Consider the following 19,117-nt stretch of genomic DNA (forward strand, 5'->3'; position numbering starts at 1 on the left):
TAATTAATTGATGTTAAAAATACATGTAGCTGTTACGTTCCCAGTCAACTGTTCTCTAAGGAAACGTCTAAGCAAAAAATGGACATTTATCTGTCACTTAGCGGAAGCAAGGAAGCAGTTTTATTAGGAATTATCCTATTGAAGGTTAGCAAAGCGTTCCTTATAGCACCAGTGTCTGCTGTGAAAATAAGCCTCCTGGAGCTAAGGCGAGGAAATCATTCAGCGTTTAAAGGGCCTATCTCTGCCCTTCCCGAAAGTCTGCCTCCTCCGGCATCCTCCGTTGCTTAAGTCTCGTTCATTTCTGCCAGCCCATGTTTGTTTGCAGTTGTTTAATCACTGCAGAGGAAGGTTTCTGCCTGAATACTAAAGAAACATATACAAGCTGAATGTTAATTTTTTTTCTGATTTGGCTGAAAGCAATTGTATTTTATTAATTTGATACCATTTATTGAACACCTACTGTGTATCAGGTGCTAACTAGGCCCTGGGAATACAATGATGAATGACATGTTGTCCTCAAGGAGCGCAGGGTCTAATAGGGCAGGTAGTTAAAAGATAAATAACTCCAGGGATGAGTGCTGTGTTGGATGCTGGAGAAGAATTACATACCAGGGGCAGGGTTGGGCAGCAAATGCAGTGCTTAACTCTGTATATGGGAGTCTTAAAAAGTTCACAAAGAAGAGGCAGAGTAAGAACAATAATCATAAGGGAGTCTTAGGAAGTTTCACAAAGGAGAAAACAGACTAATAATATCAATTTCATCGTGGAAGTGAAAGTCACTCAGCCGTGTACGACTTTGCAGCCCCATGGACTGTACAGGCCATGGAATTCTCCAGGCCAGAATACTGGAGTGGGTAGCCTTTCCCTTCTGCAGGGGATCTTCCCAACCCAGGGATCAAACCCAGGTCTCTCGCATCGCAGGTGGATTCTTTACCAGCTGAGCCACAAGGGAAGCCCTGGAGTGGGTAGCCTATCCCTTCTCCAGGGGATCTTCCTGACCCAGGAATGGAACCTCGGCATCCTGCATCGCAGGAGGATTCTTTACCAACTGAACTATCAGGGAAGCCCCAATTTCTTTTTACTGACGGAGAAAAATATTTTAATAAAAATAGCTGCCAGCAGAGACACAGATGTAAAGAACAGACTTTTGGATTCAGTGGGAGAAGTAGAGGGTGGGATGATTTGAGAGAATAGCACTGAAATATATACATGACCATATGTAAAACAGATAACCAGTGTGAGTTTGATATATGAAGTGGGACACTCAAAACCCATGCCCTGTGACAACTGGGAGGGATTTGGTGGTGGGGGAGGTGGGAGAGGGTTCCGAATGGAGGGGACACATGCATGCCTCCGGCCAGTTCATACTGATGTGTGGCAGAAACCATCATAGTGTTACAAAGTTATTATCCTCCAATTAAAATAAATAATTTTTTCTTAAAAGTGGCTGCCAAGCAAAGAAAAGGATTTGTCCTCCTCAGGGGCTTAGGGTGGTGTTGGTAGGATTAGTGGCAGGTTTTGGAAAAGCTTCACCAAAGAGTTGATGGGGTGAGCTTTGCAGAATAAATTGCTGTGTGTCATCTGGAATTACAGAAAGGATCATACCAGCAAATGTTTGGAGGCACAAAAGTGTAAGAGAGAGAATTTGGTGTGGTAGTGACCAGAATGTAGGTTGAGGGTGGAATTCTCGCAACATGCCACAGGATAGGACTTTGAATTCTGTATGAAGGAATTTGGTCATTATTCTGCAAGCATTGGAGAGTCAGCAGAGTTTAAGCAAACTCTTGCCAGAATATAGGTGATAAGGCATAATGTTATGAAGCAGGATTTTTAAAAAATTGTTTTCATTTTGGAAAATTTCAAACATACACTAAAGTAGAAGGAGTAATGTAATAAATCCCCACGAATCCATCAGTTAGCTTCAAGAATTATCAACACATGGCCAGTCTTATCTCATTTGTAACATTCTCTTGTCCCCCTTCATTTTTTAATACAGTAGGTCGTTGTTGGTTATTTATTTTAAATACAGCAGAGTGTATATGAAACATGGGGCTTCCCTGGTGGCTCAGCAGTAAAGAATCCGCCTGCCAATGCAGGAGATGAAGGTCCCTGGGTTGGGAAGCTCCCCTGGAGAAGGCAATGGCAACCCACTCCAGTGTTCTTGCCTGGAGAATCCCATGGACAAAGGAGCCTGGTGGGCTACAGTCCATGTGGTCTCAAAAGAGGCAGACACGACTTTTGTGACTCATCAGCACGTGAAACATAGGATTTATAACAAATAGTTATAAATTGAAGTAATTGACTACCTCTTATTGTGTTAGATTATTATTATTTATTAGAGTTGTGAAGATATAAGCCCCAAAGGGTCAGTGCATAAACATAGGAAGATGAGTAACAAGGTTGTAACTTGTACTAAAACTGTTAGTTGGAACAGATAATAAATCATGGAGGACTTCAGAGAACACTGAGCTTAGACAGGCCCTCCTTACAGGTCGACACCATGCCACCTACTTAGGCTGATTTGTACTCGATCAGTAAATGAACAACAAACATGTTAACGTATCAACAGAAGTAAAAATTATTTTATTGAATATCTGCCATGTTTATACCATTGTACTAGGTTCCTTACAGCACTTACATGCCCTCTGCTGCTGCTGCTGCTGCTGCTAAGTCGCTTCAGTCGTGTCCGACTCTGTGTGACCCCATAGACGGCAGTCCACCAGGCCCCTCCGTCCATGGGATTTTCCAGGCAAGAGTACTGGAGTGGGTTGCCATTGCCTTCTTCGTACATGCCCTCTACTTAGAAGTAAATTCCTTTCACTAAATATGAAACTCTAGTTAAAGTCAATGATGTGAATATCTGTGGTTCAGTCAGGTGAAATTTGGTTTTAAGATCTTTATATAATGTTGTATTCTTGTCTTCTTCTTGTTTTGTTGGCTTTTGTCCTCTTTCTTTTCTTTTACCCTTTCTTAAAGATGCTATGCGTGCATGTTTAGTCACTAAGCCATGTCAGACTCTTTGTGACCTTAGAGCCTGTAGCCCACCAGGCTCCTCTGTCCATGGGGTTTTTCCCAGGCAAAAAATACTGGAGGGGGTTGCCATTTCCTTCTCCGGGAGATCTTCCGACCCAGAGATCAAACGTGGGGCTTCCACATTGGAAGGCAGATTCTTCACCACTGAGCCACCGGGGAAGCCCAGAGATGCTACATATTTTAGCTTAGGCTGACCTCTGCAATGCTGCTGCACTACCAATGTTTAGTTGTTACAGTTAGTAGATCATAACAAGTTATAAACTTCATTTAGTATGTATGTATATATATATATTTTTAGTGAGATGATATTTGTCAAAGCACCTAGCAGAGTGCTTGTGATTTTGGTATTCAGAGAATATTAATTTCCGGGGGGAGTGTTTTCTCTAGCCAAACAATAATGCAAAAACCCAAAATATGTGTAAGAAATTAGTTAATATTTATCTGAGAGGATTTTATATCCCTAAAAAGTACAGGATGGCATTATTATCATTTTCATATAGGTAAAAAATTGATTTATTTCCCAAATATTAAATAATTTTTAGTCAGTGTTATAAAGATGCTTTTCATATCTTAAGTTGTATTAATTCCATCAGGAACCTAGTATACCTGGTATATCTGATATCCTGAAGTCATTGACTGTTTTTAAATCAAAAGTACTCTCATTTGGGTTATACATAAAATTCACTCTTTTCTGAGTACCAAGATGGATTAGCATCATCAAATGTGAAATGACCCTAAGATTGGTTTTCCTGTTTTTCAGTTTTGTTTTTTAACCTTGTCCAGTAGGCTTTGATTCTGATATGCATCTGGATTTTGAGTTTTCAGTTTAGAATTTTAAAACTTGAATGTCGTAATTTCTCTAATATTATCTTCATTGTTAGTAACTTGGCAGGTATTTTTTAGATTGCATATAAAATTTCCGTTGGGTTGCTGTCTTGAAAATCTTGGGCTTAAACTCAGGCTGACCTCTGAATTGTTTGTTGCTATATACCAACAGTCAGTTTATTCACATTTGCTTGTTTATTCATTTATTTACTCAGGTTTATTAATGATTATATGACTTAATATATAATTTAATGAATAGTGACCCCATCCACTGAACTATGTTTTAATTAAATTTTTGTCCTGTGACATATATACTCAAACAAGTTTAAGCTATAAATTGTAAATCTAATGAAAGAAAATAGGACAGATGCAGAAAGTTTGATTTTTTTTCTAATTTTGTTCATATAATTTTCTATCAGCTGTTAAAACTTCTTGTAATGTCTTCTGCTTGAAAACAGAAATGGATTAGAACATGTGCCCAGTAAAATTTAATAGAATTTTTCCTGTCACTGACCCAAAAGCATGTGTTGATATTAAAACATGAGGTTATAGCACTGTATTAATGTATAATTTGCCAGAGTCGAAAGTGAATGTGTTAATCATTCAGTCGTGTCTGACTCTTTGCGATCCCCTGGAGTGTAGCCCACCAGACTCCTGTCCATGGGCTTCTCCAGTCAAGAATACTGGAGTGGGTAGCCATTCCCTTCTCCAGGGGATCTTCCTGACCCAGGGATTGAATCCAGGTCTCCCACATTGCAGGCGGATTCTTCACCATCTGAGCCACCAGGGAAGCCCAAATTGCTGAAGTATAGGTTTATATCTCAACTTCTTGGCATCATGTGTATAAAGAGGGGCCAACCATCAATGCCTACGTCACAATCTGCAGATGATAGAGCAGTTGTTCAAGAGGAACACACCTGTTTGTAGGACTGAGATCAACATGGAGTTGAGAGTCCTCAGAAGAATTTCCACCCATGGTGGTTGAATCTGTGGATGTGGGGCCCTTGAAAACAGAGAGCCAACTGTCATAAAACATTTTATGTAAGAGTTAGAGCATTCACAGATAGCCAAGGACAGTAGTTCATAGACCCAACTGTTTTAGGGATTTGGGGACTCTCAAGAATGTGTTGGGAAAGAGCTCTCACGAGTCAATATTAAAATACATTCCGTGCCTACTAGCTGAGAGAACTGAAGACACTCGTAATAAATGCTCACTCTCTGTTTGGTCCTCTGAGGAGTAATGAGCTCTTCATTGTAGTTCCTGGATGATCTTCAAGAGAAGTACCTGATTTCGAGACTCTGCTTGAGACCCACTGCCTCCGACTATCCTGAAGCCTGATGGTTGCTACGCACACTGAAGTTCAGAAGCAAGTCCTCTGATAATCCTCCATCAGGAAAACAAAACCTGACTCATTGTCCTTTGTGGCACGTTCAGTGATCTAAGAGCTCGGATCCTAGAGTGCCTTTTTTGTTTACATATTGCGTAAACTCAGAATTTCCAAGGAAATGTCTGAAGACATCCCTTCAGCTCCTTCATTCCTGCAGTGATGCACCATTAGTTTTGAAAGACATGCCCTTAGACAGTAGCACACAATGCCGGCAGAGACTTTTAACTTCAGACTGTTCATTAATCGACTTTTATCTAAAGCTCCATTGGACAGAACTGGAACACTTAGAAGCTAGTTTAAAAAAAGCATGGTCCATTTATCCCTCTACATAGTCTAGTTTATATCCCTAGACTAAGCTAAACTGTCAGAAAGCTGCCTGTTAGGACCATGTTGTCTGACCTCCTTCAGCACTGACTCCCCCAGTTCCTTGTCAGTGTCTGGCCTGCAGTTTGCACTGAGGAACCTGGCCCCTGCGTGTCTCTGGAGGGTACAGTCCAGTTGGGATCATGCTAATGTCCATTGTTCAGGGTCCCTCCTGAGAGTGCTCAGTTGCTTCGGTCGTGTCTGACTCTTTGCGACCCCACAGACTGTAGCCCACCAGGCTCCTCTGTCCATGGGATTCTCCAGGCAAGAATACTGGGGTGGGTTGCCATGCCTGCCTCCAGGGGATCTTCCCAGCCCAGGGATTAAAAAAAAAAACATTTCTTTCAAATCCAGATGACAGGCGTTTTTTGTTTGCTTTGCCCTAAGGAATGAGAATGTGTTTTTTGTTTTTAATTCCACTTAACCAGAGTTAATTTAAACATTTTGCTTTGGTCATTGGGCAGCTCAAAACCACATTCCCTGCCTAACTTAGAGAGTTAGGGCTTACATCTCCTTTTCTCTTTATCTCATCATCACATCTCAAACTTGTCTTCCTCTTCTGTCTTTTACTGAGTTAGGTTTTATCAAAGTCCCTGTGTGTGTGTCCAGTCGCCAAGTCGTGTTTGATTCTTTCAGGCTCCCCTGTCCATGGGGTTTTCCAGGCAAGAATACTGGAGCGGATTTCCTCCTCCAGGAGATCTTCCTGACCTGGGGATCAAAACCGGGTCTCCTGTGTCTCCTGCATTGGCAGGTGGATTCTTTACCACTGAGCCAGCTATTAAGTCCTTTCTGTAGTACACGTGTGTGTTTGTGTGTGTGTGTATTTAAGTAGATGTGTATGTGAAATTTAACACATTTATAATTTAATTTCAGAAGGCACAGAAACAAAGATGACCATTTTACACATAATGGTGTGATTATTTTCTGAAAATTTAAAAAAGGTTGTCTTTGTATTAATTAAAATATCTAGATCTAGCTAGGGTAATTTATGTATATGTAGATATTTTTCTAAAAGATACAAAAATAACTTTTAAAAATTGAAATGTAGCTGATTTATAATATTGTATTGATTTCAGGTGTGTAATAAGGTTGTGTTTTTTTTCGGATTACATTTCATTTTAGATTATTACAAGGTATTGCATATAGTTCCCAGGACTATACAGTAAATCCTTGTTGCTTATCTATTTTTATGTATGGTGTTTTGTGTCTGTTAATTCCATACTCTTAATTTGTCTCTCCTTCCCTCCCTCCCTGCTTTGGTAACCATAAGTTTGTTTTCTATGTCTGGGAATCTGTTTCTGTTGTGTGTATAAATTCGCTGGTATTATCTTTAAGATTCCACATATAAGTGATATTTGTCTTTCTCTGTCTGACGTGCTTCACTAAGTATATATTCTCAAGGTCCGTCCGTGTTGCTGCGGATGGCACCGAGGAGTATCCATTACGTATCAATGTGTATATACGCGCTGTATCTCCTCATGGCAGTCTTCTGTTGGTTGGCACTTGGGTTGTTTCCATGTCTTGGCTTTTGTAATTAGTACAGATGTGAACATTGGGATGCATGTTTCTTTTCAAAGTTGAGTTTTTGCTTTTCCAGATTTTTGCCTAGGAGTGCATTGGAGAAGGAAATGGCAACCCACTCCAGTGTTCTTGCCTGGAGAATCTCAGGGATGGGGGAGCCTGGTGGGCTGCCGTCTGTGGGGTCGCACAGAGTCGGACACGACTGAAGCGACTTAGGAGTAGCAGTAGAATTGCTGGATTATACAGGAGCTTTATTTTTAGATTTTTAAGGAACCTCCATACTGTTTTCCATAGTGGATACCAATTTACATTCCCGCCAACAGTGTAGGGGGTTCCTTTTCTCCACACTCTCCCCAGCATTTATTCTTTGCAGATATCATTTACTATTTTATGATAGCCATTCTGACCGTTGCGAGGTAATGCCTCATTGTGGTTTTGATTTGTTCTGCTGGCCATCTATATATCTTCTTTGAAGAATTGTCTCTTAGGTCTTCTGCCCATTCTTTAACTGGGTTGTTTATTGTTTTGATCTTGACTTATATGAGCTGTTTGTATATTTCAGATATTAACCCCTTCTGTAGGTTTTCTTCTCATTTTGTTAATAGTTTCCTTTGCAGTGCAGAATCTTTAAAGTTTAATTATGTTCCATTTGTTTATTTTTGCTTTTTATTTCTTGACCTTGGGTGACTAATCTCAGAAAATACTGTTCCATTTTATGCCAGAGAATATTTTACCTGTGTTTTCTTCTAGAAGTATGTTAGCGTCATGTTTTATAATCAAGTCTTTAACCATTTTGAGTTTATTTTGTGTGTGGTGTGAGGAAGTGTTCTGATTCCATTCATTCACATGTCGCTGTCCAGCTTTCCCAGTACCGCTTGGAAGAGGCTGTCTTTTCTCCATTGTAGAGTCTTACTTCCTTTGTCATGGATTGATTAATCCTACATTTGTAGGTTTATTTCTGGGCACTCCATTCTGTTCCATTGATCTGTGTGCCTGTTTTTGTGCAATACCATGCTGTTTTGATTACTATAGTTTTGTAGCATGGCATGAAGTCTGAAAGGATTATGCCTCCAGCTTTGTTCTTTTCCCTCCAGATTGCTTTGGCAATTTTGAATCATTTATGGTCCCATATTTTAAAAATTACAATTTTGACTGCTGTGTAAACTTCATAGTCATAGATTTAAATATTTCCTAATAATTCACATTTTAGTTCCAGGGATATTATTAATAATATAATGGTTTCCATTAGTAATACAAGAAAATTACTAAGATTTCAGTGCCCTTGAGAGGCTGTAGCATACAGATCCTTCAAAATATAGTTATTCAAAGAAGTTCTATAACCAGATTTTTCATTTCAGTTCAGTTCAGTCACTCAGTCGTGTCCGACTCTTTGCGACCCCATGAATCGCAGCACGCCAGGCCTCCCTGTCCATCACCAACTCCCGGAGTTCACTCAAACTCATGTCCATTGAGTTGGTGATGCCATCCAGCCATCTCATCCTCTGTCATCCGCTTTTCCTCCTGCCCCCAGTCCCTCCCAGCATCAGAGTCTTTTCCAGTGAGTCAACTCTTCTCATGAGGTGGCCAAAGTATTGGAGTTTCAGCTTCAGCATCATTCCAAAGAACACCCAGGGCTGATCTCCTTTAGAATGGACTGGTTGGATCTCCTTGCAGTCCATGGGAATCTTAAGAGTCTTCTCCAATACCACAGTTCAAAAGCATCAATTCTTTGGCACTCAGCTTTCTTCACAGTCCAACTCTCACATCCATACATGACCACTGGAAAAACCATAGCCTTGACTAGATGGACCTTTGTTGGCAAAGTAATGTTTCTGCTTTTCAATATGCTATCTAGGTTGGTCATAACTTTCCTTCCAAGGAGTAAGCGTCTTTTAATTTCATGGCTGCAATCACCATCTGCAGTGATTTTGGAGCCCAGAAAAATAAAGTCTGACACTGTTTCCACTGTTTCCCCATCTATTTCCCATGAAGTGATGGGACCGGATGCCATGATCTTTGTTTTCTGAATGTTGAGCTTTAAGCCAACTTTTTCACTCTCCACTTTCACTTTCATCAAGAGGCTTTTGAGTTCCTCTTCACTGTCTGCCATAGGGTGGTTGCCGGGGACCAGCCCCGGCTGATCCAGGGTATTCGAAGGAGAGATGGCATAGGCGAGGATCAGGATACAATAGCTTCAATTAGATATTAATTAAAGATATAGAGAGTAATAGAATAAGGATAGCTCAGTAGGAAAATTCAGTGGAGAAAAGAGGCTGAGTGGCTTGGTTTACGCGGGAGACCAATAAAACTTCAAGACAAGAAGTTTGCACCACTTACGTAGGCCACAGGCGTCCTTCCGTTCTCCCGAAGGAGAGGAGACACTGAGGCCTCCCCGGTCGGATCTTAGAAGCCCAGGCATAATTAGTAAGCATGGTGGGTTCCGCGCTCCAGATGGAGACTCAGCCAGAGTGGGAGAGAGAGCGACATGGGGAGACCAGTATTTCGAGGAACTGATCCCAATTCTTTATTTTCCATGGTCTACTTTTATACACTGAGATGTTATGCAAAAGTCACGCGGGGTCAGCAGTCCTGACTTTTATCAAAGTCAGGTGCTTCAGACAAATGTATACAGAGGTCTTAGGGGTGTTACATCATCTTCTGGCCAGGGGGGCCTGCTGACAATTTACGACCCTCTCCTTGTGACAGCGGTCAGTCAATCAGGACACTTATTTCTCCAGGGCTGATTATTCTCAAAACAGACGCCACCCAAATAAAGTTACATTCCTACAGGGTGAGGGTGTAGTGGGTTTTAGTTAAGGAAAGAATTTACTTAGCCTAAGGTCTAACATGATTAATATCAAAGGTTAATACTTATTTCTTCTATATATTCATTAATGTGTGTAAGGGCAGGGGATGTGGAGACTTAGCAACAAACATTGGCTCAACAAATGAAAAACCCTTCACCAACACAATTTCTAATTAGCCCACTATACTTATAGTTTTCTAACTTCTCTAAAGAACCTGTTTTTAGAGGGTTTAAAGCATCTCATGCCTCTCACGGTTGGGAGGCTGTGAGCAATCACATGTGGCCCGACGAGCCTGTCAGGCAGGCTAGAGAACCTTCAGAGGAGTTTGTAGGTTAAAACACTCTTATCACGCCCAGGAATTATTATTAACTGGAGCTCTAGGTTAACTCCTTCTCCGAAAGAGGTGGTGGGGGACAGCCCCCCGTAAAGTCAGAGATGTAGGTGAGAGCACAAAGTAGTAAAGTAGGCAGGCTCTGGTTATGGGGGTAGACGCTTGAGGATTTCCAGGGGGACTCCTGAGGCTCGATCCCGCCTTTGCGTATGTCGAGCCTCCTTCCTCATGACCTTTGTCACGGGCGGAGTACCTCACTCTGGCCCCCAACAGGTGGTGTCATCTACATATCTGGGGTTATTGATATTTCTCTCGGCAATCTTGATTCCAGCTTGTGCTTCTTCCAGTCCAGCGTTTCTCATGATGTACTCTGCATAGAAGTTAAATAAGCAGGGTGACAATATACAGCCTTGATGTACCCCTTTTCCTATTTGGAACCAGTCTGTTGTTCCATGTCCAGTTCTAACTGTTGCTTCCTGACCGGCATATAGGTTTCCCAAGAGGCAGGTCAGGTGGACTGGTATTCCCATCTCTTTCAGAATTTTCCACAGTTTATTGTGATCCACACAGTCGGTTCATCACTGTAACAAATAAAGCTATTTTATTATATGGATATTAAATCATGTTCTTTCTACAACTTAGATATATTAGCAGCAACAAGACTGTTGCAACACTGAACTAATTTCATATTCACATTTATTCATAAGCAGAGTGAGAATTACAGTAAGGTAACATTTAAGGAATGAGCTCCTCTACATTCCCTCCTGTTTTCATTGGACTTTGCTCTACCTATTTCATTTTCCTAGATGATCTTCCCAAAGGCATCACCCAGCACTCTAGATCATGATTGTTAGAGACAGAAGCACAGAGCGTTCTGAGTAATTTACAGGTAATTACCTAGACCATCAGTAATCCAGCATCCTCAGTTAAAAATACCCTAGACACTAAGAAAGTTGAACTAACCTTTTTTTGAGTCTTGGGAGGATAAATGTCACTGAGGTTTCCTCAGGGGGCTTCCCAAGTGGCTCAGATGAAGAATCCACCTGCCAATGCAGGAGCCACAGGAGATGCAGGTTCGATCCCTGGGTCGGGAAGATCCCTGAAGGAGAAGACGGCAACCCACTCCAGTATTCTTGCTGGGATAACACGATGGACAGAGGAGCCTGGCAGGCTACAGTCCATGGGGTCGCAAAGAGTCAGACACGACTGAAAGTGAACTGAGCACACATGCGTGCATGAGATTGCCTTAGAATTCATACCAGTGGCTGTGTTACTAAACGTGAATTTCCTCGTGAAGACTCTAATACAGCAGACGAGCCAGCATGGAGCATGCCATGCCTGACTCAGTTTGGTCACCATCTCATTTTACTCTGCTTTCTTTGATGCAGTAGCATAAAACATGGGAGTGTAGGAACGCACAGATGCTAGTCAACCAAGAGAGAAGCAGTTGAGCCCACAAGCGTGACATGGATAATTTAAGGGTTTGTTATTCATTTTCCAAAAGTATCCTTTCTTAAAAATTGTTAATTTCTGCTGTACAAAAGATATTATTTACTAATCTCAGAACAGGAAAAATTCAAGCCCCTATAAGCTACTGACTGCTGCTGCTGCTAAGTCACTTCAGTCGTGTCCGACTCTGTGTGACCCCATAGACGGCAACCCACCAGACTCCCCTGTCCCTGGGATTCTCCAGGCAAGAACGCTGGAGTGGGTTGCCATTTCCTTCTCCAAAAACTACTGACTAGCAAAGCTCAATTAGAAAGGAAGATAAAATACAGAAACGTAATCGAATTAAAATATACCTTTTAAATTAAGGCAGTTATGTTCTTGAGGGCCAGTAGTGATACAATGCAAAACAAACGATTAAGGATTTTTTTTTGATGAATTGTTTTTGCACATTATGAATAGCTTGAATAAAAAGATTTTTGCATCTATTTCTTTTATTGTGTTCATAGCAAGTAGTATAGGGCTTCATCTGGTTAAATACCGTAATATACCCCAGAATTCCCACATAGATCCTATTCCATGCATTTTTATTCTTTTAAGTGGAGGAAATTTATTTAATGTATAACTAAGACTGGCAATTTTTGTTCCTTTCAAAGACTTACTATGTAAATTCACAGATTCGAAAGGAGTCCCTTTTTGAACTGTGTCCCAATTTTTAGTTTAGAAAATTTGAACTCTCAATATAGGCCCTCAGTAACTGTAGTTGAATAATGATACCAGCTATGCTACTTCACGTGTTTTGTCCTTAATTTTGTCATAATAAATGGCACCAGTTATTTCACTTAAACGATGACCTTGTTGCATTACTTTTATAGAAATACAAGTTGTAGAATTTGGACTCTGCAATGGACTTCACATTATAAATTACCTATTTCTGGCCTTTATTTGACAGGTGGACAAACTGAAGAGCATGCTTTTTTAAAAAATAAAAATTATTGGAATATAGTTGGCTTACAGTGCTGTGTCAGTTTCTACTGCACAGCAAGGTGAATCACTGTACATACTCACGTGTGCCTGCTAAGTCGCTTCAGTCGTGTCCAGCTCTTTGTGACCCTATGGTAGCCCACTAGGTTCCTCTCTGCCTGGGATTCTCTGGGCACTGGAGTGGGTTGCCATGCCTTCCTCCAGGGGATCTTCCCAGCCCAGGGATCGAATCCGCATCTCTTATGTCTCCTGCCTTGGCAGGTGGGTACTTTACCGCTGGTGCCGCCTGGGAAGCCCACACATATATACACGTATGCCCTCCGTTTTGGATTTCCTTCCCCTTTGGGTCACCACCAAGCACTGAGTAGAGTTGCCTGTGCTGTACAGTCAGTTCTCCTTGGTTATCTATTTTTCCACAGTATCAGTAGTATACACGTCAGTCCCTTCTTGAGCCGACGATCGGGTGAAAGGGAAGGCCTGTTTGGCTGAAAGGATCCCACACCTGCTGTGTATCCTACGCGGGTGGGTGTGCGCGCGCTGCTCATGCATCACGTGGCACAGGGTTGCGGCATCTCGGCAGACGACGAGATGGCTCTCGCTGTGGTCCAGGCCCAGGCCTCCTCCTTGCTGCATCCTTCCTTCCCCATCCTCTCTCTTTTATCCTCAACTTCTCTTCCTCGGTCTGAACACACGCACCGTTATCTCTCACTTGAAATCCGTCCTCCGCTCCGCAGCCCCTCTCTTTGCTGCCGAGACTCTCGTCTCTCCTCCAGGAAGGAGTCTGCGCTCCGTCCACTTTGTCAGCTCTCACGCCCTGTGAATCTGCTGTTGTCTGCTCTTTATCCCCGCTGTTTTGTTATCTCTCTGTCTCCCGCAGTTACAACTTTTCTATTGCCAAGTGTTTTTTTTCAGTCTTGAGTGTAGTGGTTCTCAAACTTTTGGTCTCAGAACCCCTTCAAAATTGAAGATTCCAAAGAATTTTTAATTTATGAAAGTTGTATCTATGGAGTTCTAATATATTAGAAATGAAAACTTGGGTATTTAAAAAATATTTATTGGTGTATTTAATAATAGCTCAATTCATGTTGATGTAAAAACTTTTATGAAAAATAACTACTTGCCAAAACAAAACCAAAAAAACCTGACAGATGAAGCATTGCTTAGCATTTTTGCAGATTTCTCTAATGTCTGGCTTAATAGGAGCCAGGTGGATTTTTATATCTGCACATGTCTAATCTGTTGCCATATGTTGTTTTATTTAAAGTTTATAGTGAAAATCTAGCCTCAAATAGATATATAGTTTAAAAAGAGAGTCATATTTCAATAGCCTTTTAAAATAATTTTGCATATTTTTTAGTAGTTCATCAAAACTCAACAGGTGGTCATTTTTTAAAGGTTAGCTGCAATGAGAAATCTGTAGTTTTAAGGAATTTTTCATACTGTTACCTTCAATACATTGGGTGGGTCTTTGAGTGATTTTTTTTGAGTGGGTCTTTTGCTGTGCATGATTTTATAACATTATGCACTTGTCTTTGGAAGATCTTGGTTACTGAATTATTTGTAAATTCTCCATATACTGTCACAGTCCACATTGTCAAAACCTCATATTTGCTAATATCACTGCTGATCTCATTAAAAAAAAAAAAAAAGGCAGAGAGTATTGGAAAGCCAGATACTACTTTGCAAAACACTAATTTTTACTTGAAAGCTTGAATTTTATCCTTGGCAACAAATTCTGGCTGTTGTTTTCCTGGACAGGACAAAAAGCAGTTCATTTTCCAGAAAACGTCTGGCAAATACCCAAGTCCAAATAATCATAGTTTCTCTCTCAGTGATACTTTCAGTGAAAGTGAAAAAAACAGCTAGTTTAGCTTACACCTCAGTCTTCCAACAATTTTCCCCTGAGACCCCAGTCATATTTCAGTCGATATTAGAAATACTTTATATGTATACTTCCCATTCTGTCACACTGAATAGTAAAGCAACATGTACTCAAGGGTCAAAATTTAAATAAAATTAATCATTTTTACAGCTTCATCAAGGATATCCCTAAGTGAAAACGCTTCCTTGTTTTGTTTACTGCCATGGCAGTGAAGGTTATTGTGACGACTGGCAGAATCTGGTGCCACTGCCTTGATAAGGGCCAAAGGATCTGCAGTTTTACCCATCACTGTGCACCATCAGTGCCAGTTCAATACAGCGAAAGCTCATTGACGCCTCAGGAGTTTTATAAAAGTAGTTTTGATCTCACAGACTTCCTAGTAGGAGCATAAAGTCCCCAAGGCATCTGCAGACCCCACTTGGTTAAGAACCTCTGATTTAGTTGGGCATTTTGTTGCACCAAAATGTGAAACTTACTTCTTCTTTCTTAAAACTCTGATAGAATTTTCTGCATCCTCCATATCCTGAAGTCATCACCTTTCCTAGGATCCAGTATTTGGGGAGAGGGTAAGGGAGATCTCAGGGGATGAGTTTTTCTGAGGCTCAGTATCAATCCTGAAATTTATTCCACTTACTTTAAAGGACTCTTTGCTTTTCTAGGGGTTCTTGGCTCTCCTTGAATTCCAGTGCTGCTGGTCCCAGGAGGGGGCCACCTTGAAGAGTCCTAGATGTTTGGTGTTACCCAAAGCACCATGATACGTAATGAAAGGTGAAAGTGAAAGTCGCTCAGTCGTGTCTGACTCTTTGCAACCCCATGGACTGTGTAGTCCATGGGATTCTCCAGGCCAGAATACTGGAGTGGGCACCCTTTCCCTTCTCCAGGGGATCTTCCTAACCCAAAGATGGAACCCAGGTCTCCCTCATTGCAGGCGGCTTCTTTACCGGCTGAGCCGCAGGGGAAGCCCAGGATACATATTACCTGGAGGCAAATCTGCCTGTCATTAGGGCCCATGTTATAGATGATATCCTATTATATGTGTCAGACCCGCATGCCTCAAGTCCCAGTCTCAGCTCACGATGCTCAGGGCACGTTAGTCTTCTTTCTATTCATTGAGTAAAGCCACGCTTACTTCTGTCTGTATGTGCTGTCCTGGGCTGGGCCACTGTGGGCTGCCCAGCTCCAGCCTGTCAGTCAGGTGCTGTCCCCGCCCCCAAAGGTCTTACATTGACTTGGCAGAGACAGGGTGGTAAATCAGAGAAACGGTGTCCAGGACACAGAGACGCTCCCAGGTGCTGTGATGGGAGGAACACGAAGGAAGGACCTGTCTGTCGTGCACAGGAGTTAAGAGGAGAATTGGTGATATTTTAGTGTAATCACTTATATGGGAAAGAATCTAAAAAAGAGTGGATCTGTGTATGTGTAACTGATTCACTTTGCTGTGTACCTGAGACTAACACAGTGTTGTGTATCAGCTGCTGCTGCTGCCAAGTCACTTCTGTCGTGTCCGACTCTGTGCGACCCCATAGACGGCAGCCCACCAGGCTCCCCCGCCCCTGGGATTCTCCAGGCAAGAGCAGTGGAGTGGGTTGCCATTTCCCTCTCCAATGCATGAAAGTGAAAAGTGAAAGTGAAGTCGCTCAGTCATGTCCGACTCTTCGCGCCCCCATGGACTGCAGCCTACCAGGCTCCTCGTCCTTGGGATTTTCCAGGCAAGAGTGCTGGAGTGGAGTGCCATCGAGCTATACCCCAATAAAAGAAATTTTTTTAAGTAAAAAAATAATCAGGCAGGGAAATCCTTCTGACTCCAGACTTGAAGGTATTGCCATATGCAAAATTGGCTGTCACTGAATGAAATGTATTAAATATGATTGTAAATCTCTAACCAATGAATCAATGATCCCTTTGAAGAAAGTATAGTGTGTATTCTTTTCCATTGTGTATTTGGAGCCAATAATGAAGAAATGCTCCATCATAGACCTGAGCAATATAGTTAATGGCTCAACTACTTGGGCTTCTTAGTGGATATTAAAAAGACTAGGGAGGAAACTAACTTTAAATAACACTGGGTATAAATTTCTCTAATTTATTGTAAATGGATACTTCACTTAAGTCTTTGTAGTATAGACATTGAAATTTAAAGTATTTTGTATGTTTTCCTGGATTTAACTGATTGTCTCTCAACTAGCCTCTTAGTAGGCTATTACCTAGAAAATGTACTTTATATTAGAACACTTTTATTCACTTGTGTCCTCTACATATCACTTATTACTTACCCACAGTTTCTTCCATTGAAATACGCTGGCCTAGCAGCCTACCATACAGGCATTAAAAAGCTTGAGCAGTCCATTTGTACTGTGGATGGAAAGATGTCAGCAAAAGATAAATTTAAAGAGAAACTAGCGGAGTTTCAGAAAAGTATGTAAAATCATTTTAAAAGAAGAAAACTATATGTAAAGATTGATATTCAGGCATGTACTTGCATGTAAACATATGAAGAAGGGAAAAAAGCTGGAAAAGACACACCCCAAAGTTTTCCTCATGGTTACCTGTGGCGGTGGAGGGGACTGTGGTAAAAGATAGCGTTCTCTTTTTTTCCCATTAAGTAATCTGTTTCCTTCTGGCTGCACCACGTCTCCGTTGCCGCTCTCGGGCTTTCTCTGTTGTAGCACGCAGAGGCGCCTCTCCAGCCACCGTGCTCTGGTTTCTCTCTGCGGAGGCTTCTCTGGTTGTGGAGCGTGGACTCAGGCACACAGGGCTCCGCGGCTGTGGCACACGAGCTTAGTCACCCTGAGACACGGAGCCGGGATTGAACCCGCCTTCCCTGCGCTGGCAGGCGGATTCCTAACCACTGGACCACCAGGGAAGCCCCAAGGATAACTTCCGTCTGTTTATTTTTCTATACTCTGGGTTTCTTTTTTTACAGTGAGTGTGTATTCCTTTAAATTGGATATATGTATTAGAATAATTCAAATGAAAGAAAATCATTGGGACAGCATTAAAGCTGTAACATAGATAAGATACAAAATTCAGAGTAAAGTGTTTAAACTTTTGAACTGAATGGTGGAAAAAAAATCCAGACAGAAGAGTTAAAAGTCTGTATTTTCAGACATAGTTTACCTTTTCTTAAACTTTGTTATTATGTAGACAGACTGATTGATTCTGCTCTTCATGTGAAAAGCTGAATCAGCTCTGTGCACCCTAAATGGACACTTAAAATACAGTTAAGAAAGTGAACGCTGTCTACTTGAGAACAGTCCATGAGCTCATTTTTAAAAAAACTCCAAATCTGTGGTTTGTGTTTATCTCAGTGGTGTTAATAATTACAGGATGCAGCATAGCTTCTATCCTAACTTCCAGTAAAATTGTTAAATCTGTTACAATTTTATAGGATACCCTTTATAATAAATATAGATGTCTGTCCTATACTCACGTGAGTAGAAATCCTTCTGAAACCATTTCTGTCCGTGTCCCTACTCCTGAAAACACACCAGCAGGTGACTGCCTTTCAGTGTTAAAGTTCTTGATGAAAAAACAAATCTCTAAAGCTTCCAGAAGTATTCCATTTCACTGTATAACAGAAAGAACATTAAATTTTCCGACTGTTTGAAATGATAATAGAGAAGAGTTTCAAACTAAAGTCATCTGTATCATTTGTATTAGCAACTTGAAGCTTAAACTGAGATAATTTGCTGTTATCAGATTATATCTGAAAATCATAAGTGTTTAAGAAACAAACAAGTTTATGATATTTGGGGAACTCATTTCCCTTATTTATTAACATGTTATTAGCACTTATTTGCCCTAGGAAAATAGCAAAATAACTGCACCTTTTATATCCTTTCTGTGGTATATATTCAGAGATGCAAATGATGATGATGATAATTATGGTAGCTACTAAAGTGTGTACCTACTACAGAAAGTACTTATTATATGCCAGGAACACCTCTAAGTACTTTACATGTAGTAACTAATTCAGTCTTCATGATAATCATATCAGGTACTATTATTGTTCCCATTTTACAGATGAGGAAGCTGAGGCATAGATGTTAAGTTGTTCAAGGTCACAAATTAGTAAGTGCATGAATCAGGTAATAAGAGAGGTATCTCTCAGCCATCATTTACAATACACCTCAACAAGCATGTTTTTTTACCTGCAGAAATCCTGTTTTCAGTCGTGCTTCTAAAACCCCAGCTGTAGCGTTCCTCTAGCCGGTTTTTCAGAAGGGAAGCAATTTACCTATTAAATACTTCGTGGTGGTGTTTAGGAAACATCTGTTGAGGATTTGGGCTTCCCTGATGGCTCAGCTGGTAAAGAATCCACCTGCAATGCAGGAGACCTGTGTTCAATTCCTGGGTCAGGAAGATCCTCTGGAGAAGGGATAGGCTACCCACTCCAGTATTCTTGGGCTTCTGCTATGGCTCAGCTGATAAAAGAATCCGCCCACAATGCGGGAGACCTGGGTTCAATCCCTGGGTTGGGAAGATCCCCTGGAGAAGGGAAAGGCTACCCACTCCAGTATTCTGGCCTGGAGAATTC

General features: G+C 41.2%; 1 protein-coding gene across 7 annotated transcripts in view; it reads left to right on the top strand.

The window, feature by feature from the left end:
• Positions 1–19,117, top strand: part of WDR7 (WD repeat domain 7) — a 359,618-nt gene that overhangs the window by 261,812 nt on the left and 78,689 nt on the right. Inside the window, exon 26 of one of the 7 annotated variants that reach the window (XM_086372460.1) lies at positions 2,621–2,744. The exons of the other annotated variants lie outside the window; for them this stretch is intronic. Coding sequence (XP_086228586.1) covers positions 2,621–2,708 — 88 coding nt within the window. The 3' untranslated portion in view covers positions 2,709–2,744. Of the gene's footprint in view, positions 1–2,620; positions 2,745–19,117 lie in introns of those variants that run through there. 7 annotated transcript variants of the gene reach the window in all.

This window comes from Bos grunniens, chromosome 24 (assembly GCF_055505025.1).
Source record: "Bos grunniens cultivar Pamir isolate PY7600 chromosome 24, Bosgru_T2T1.0, whole genome shotgun sequence".
Lineage (NCBI taxonomy): Eukaryota > Metazoa > Chordata > Mammalia > Artiodactyla > Bovidae > Bos > Bos grunniens.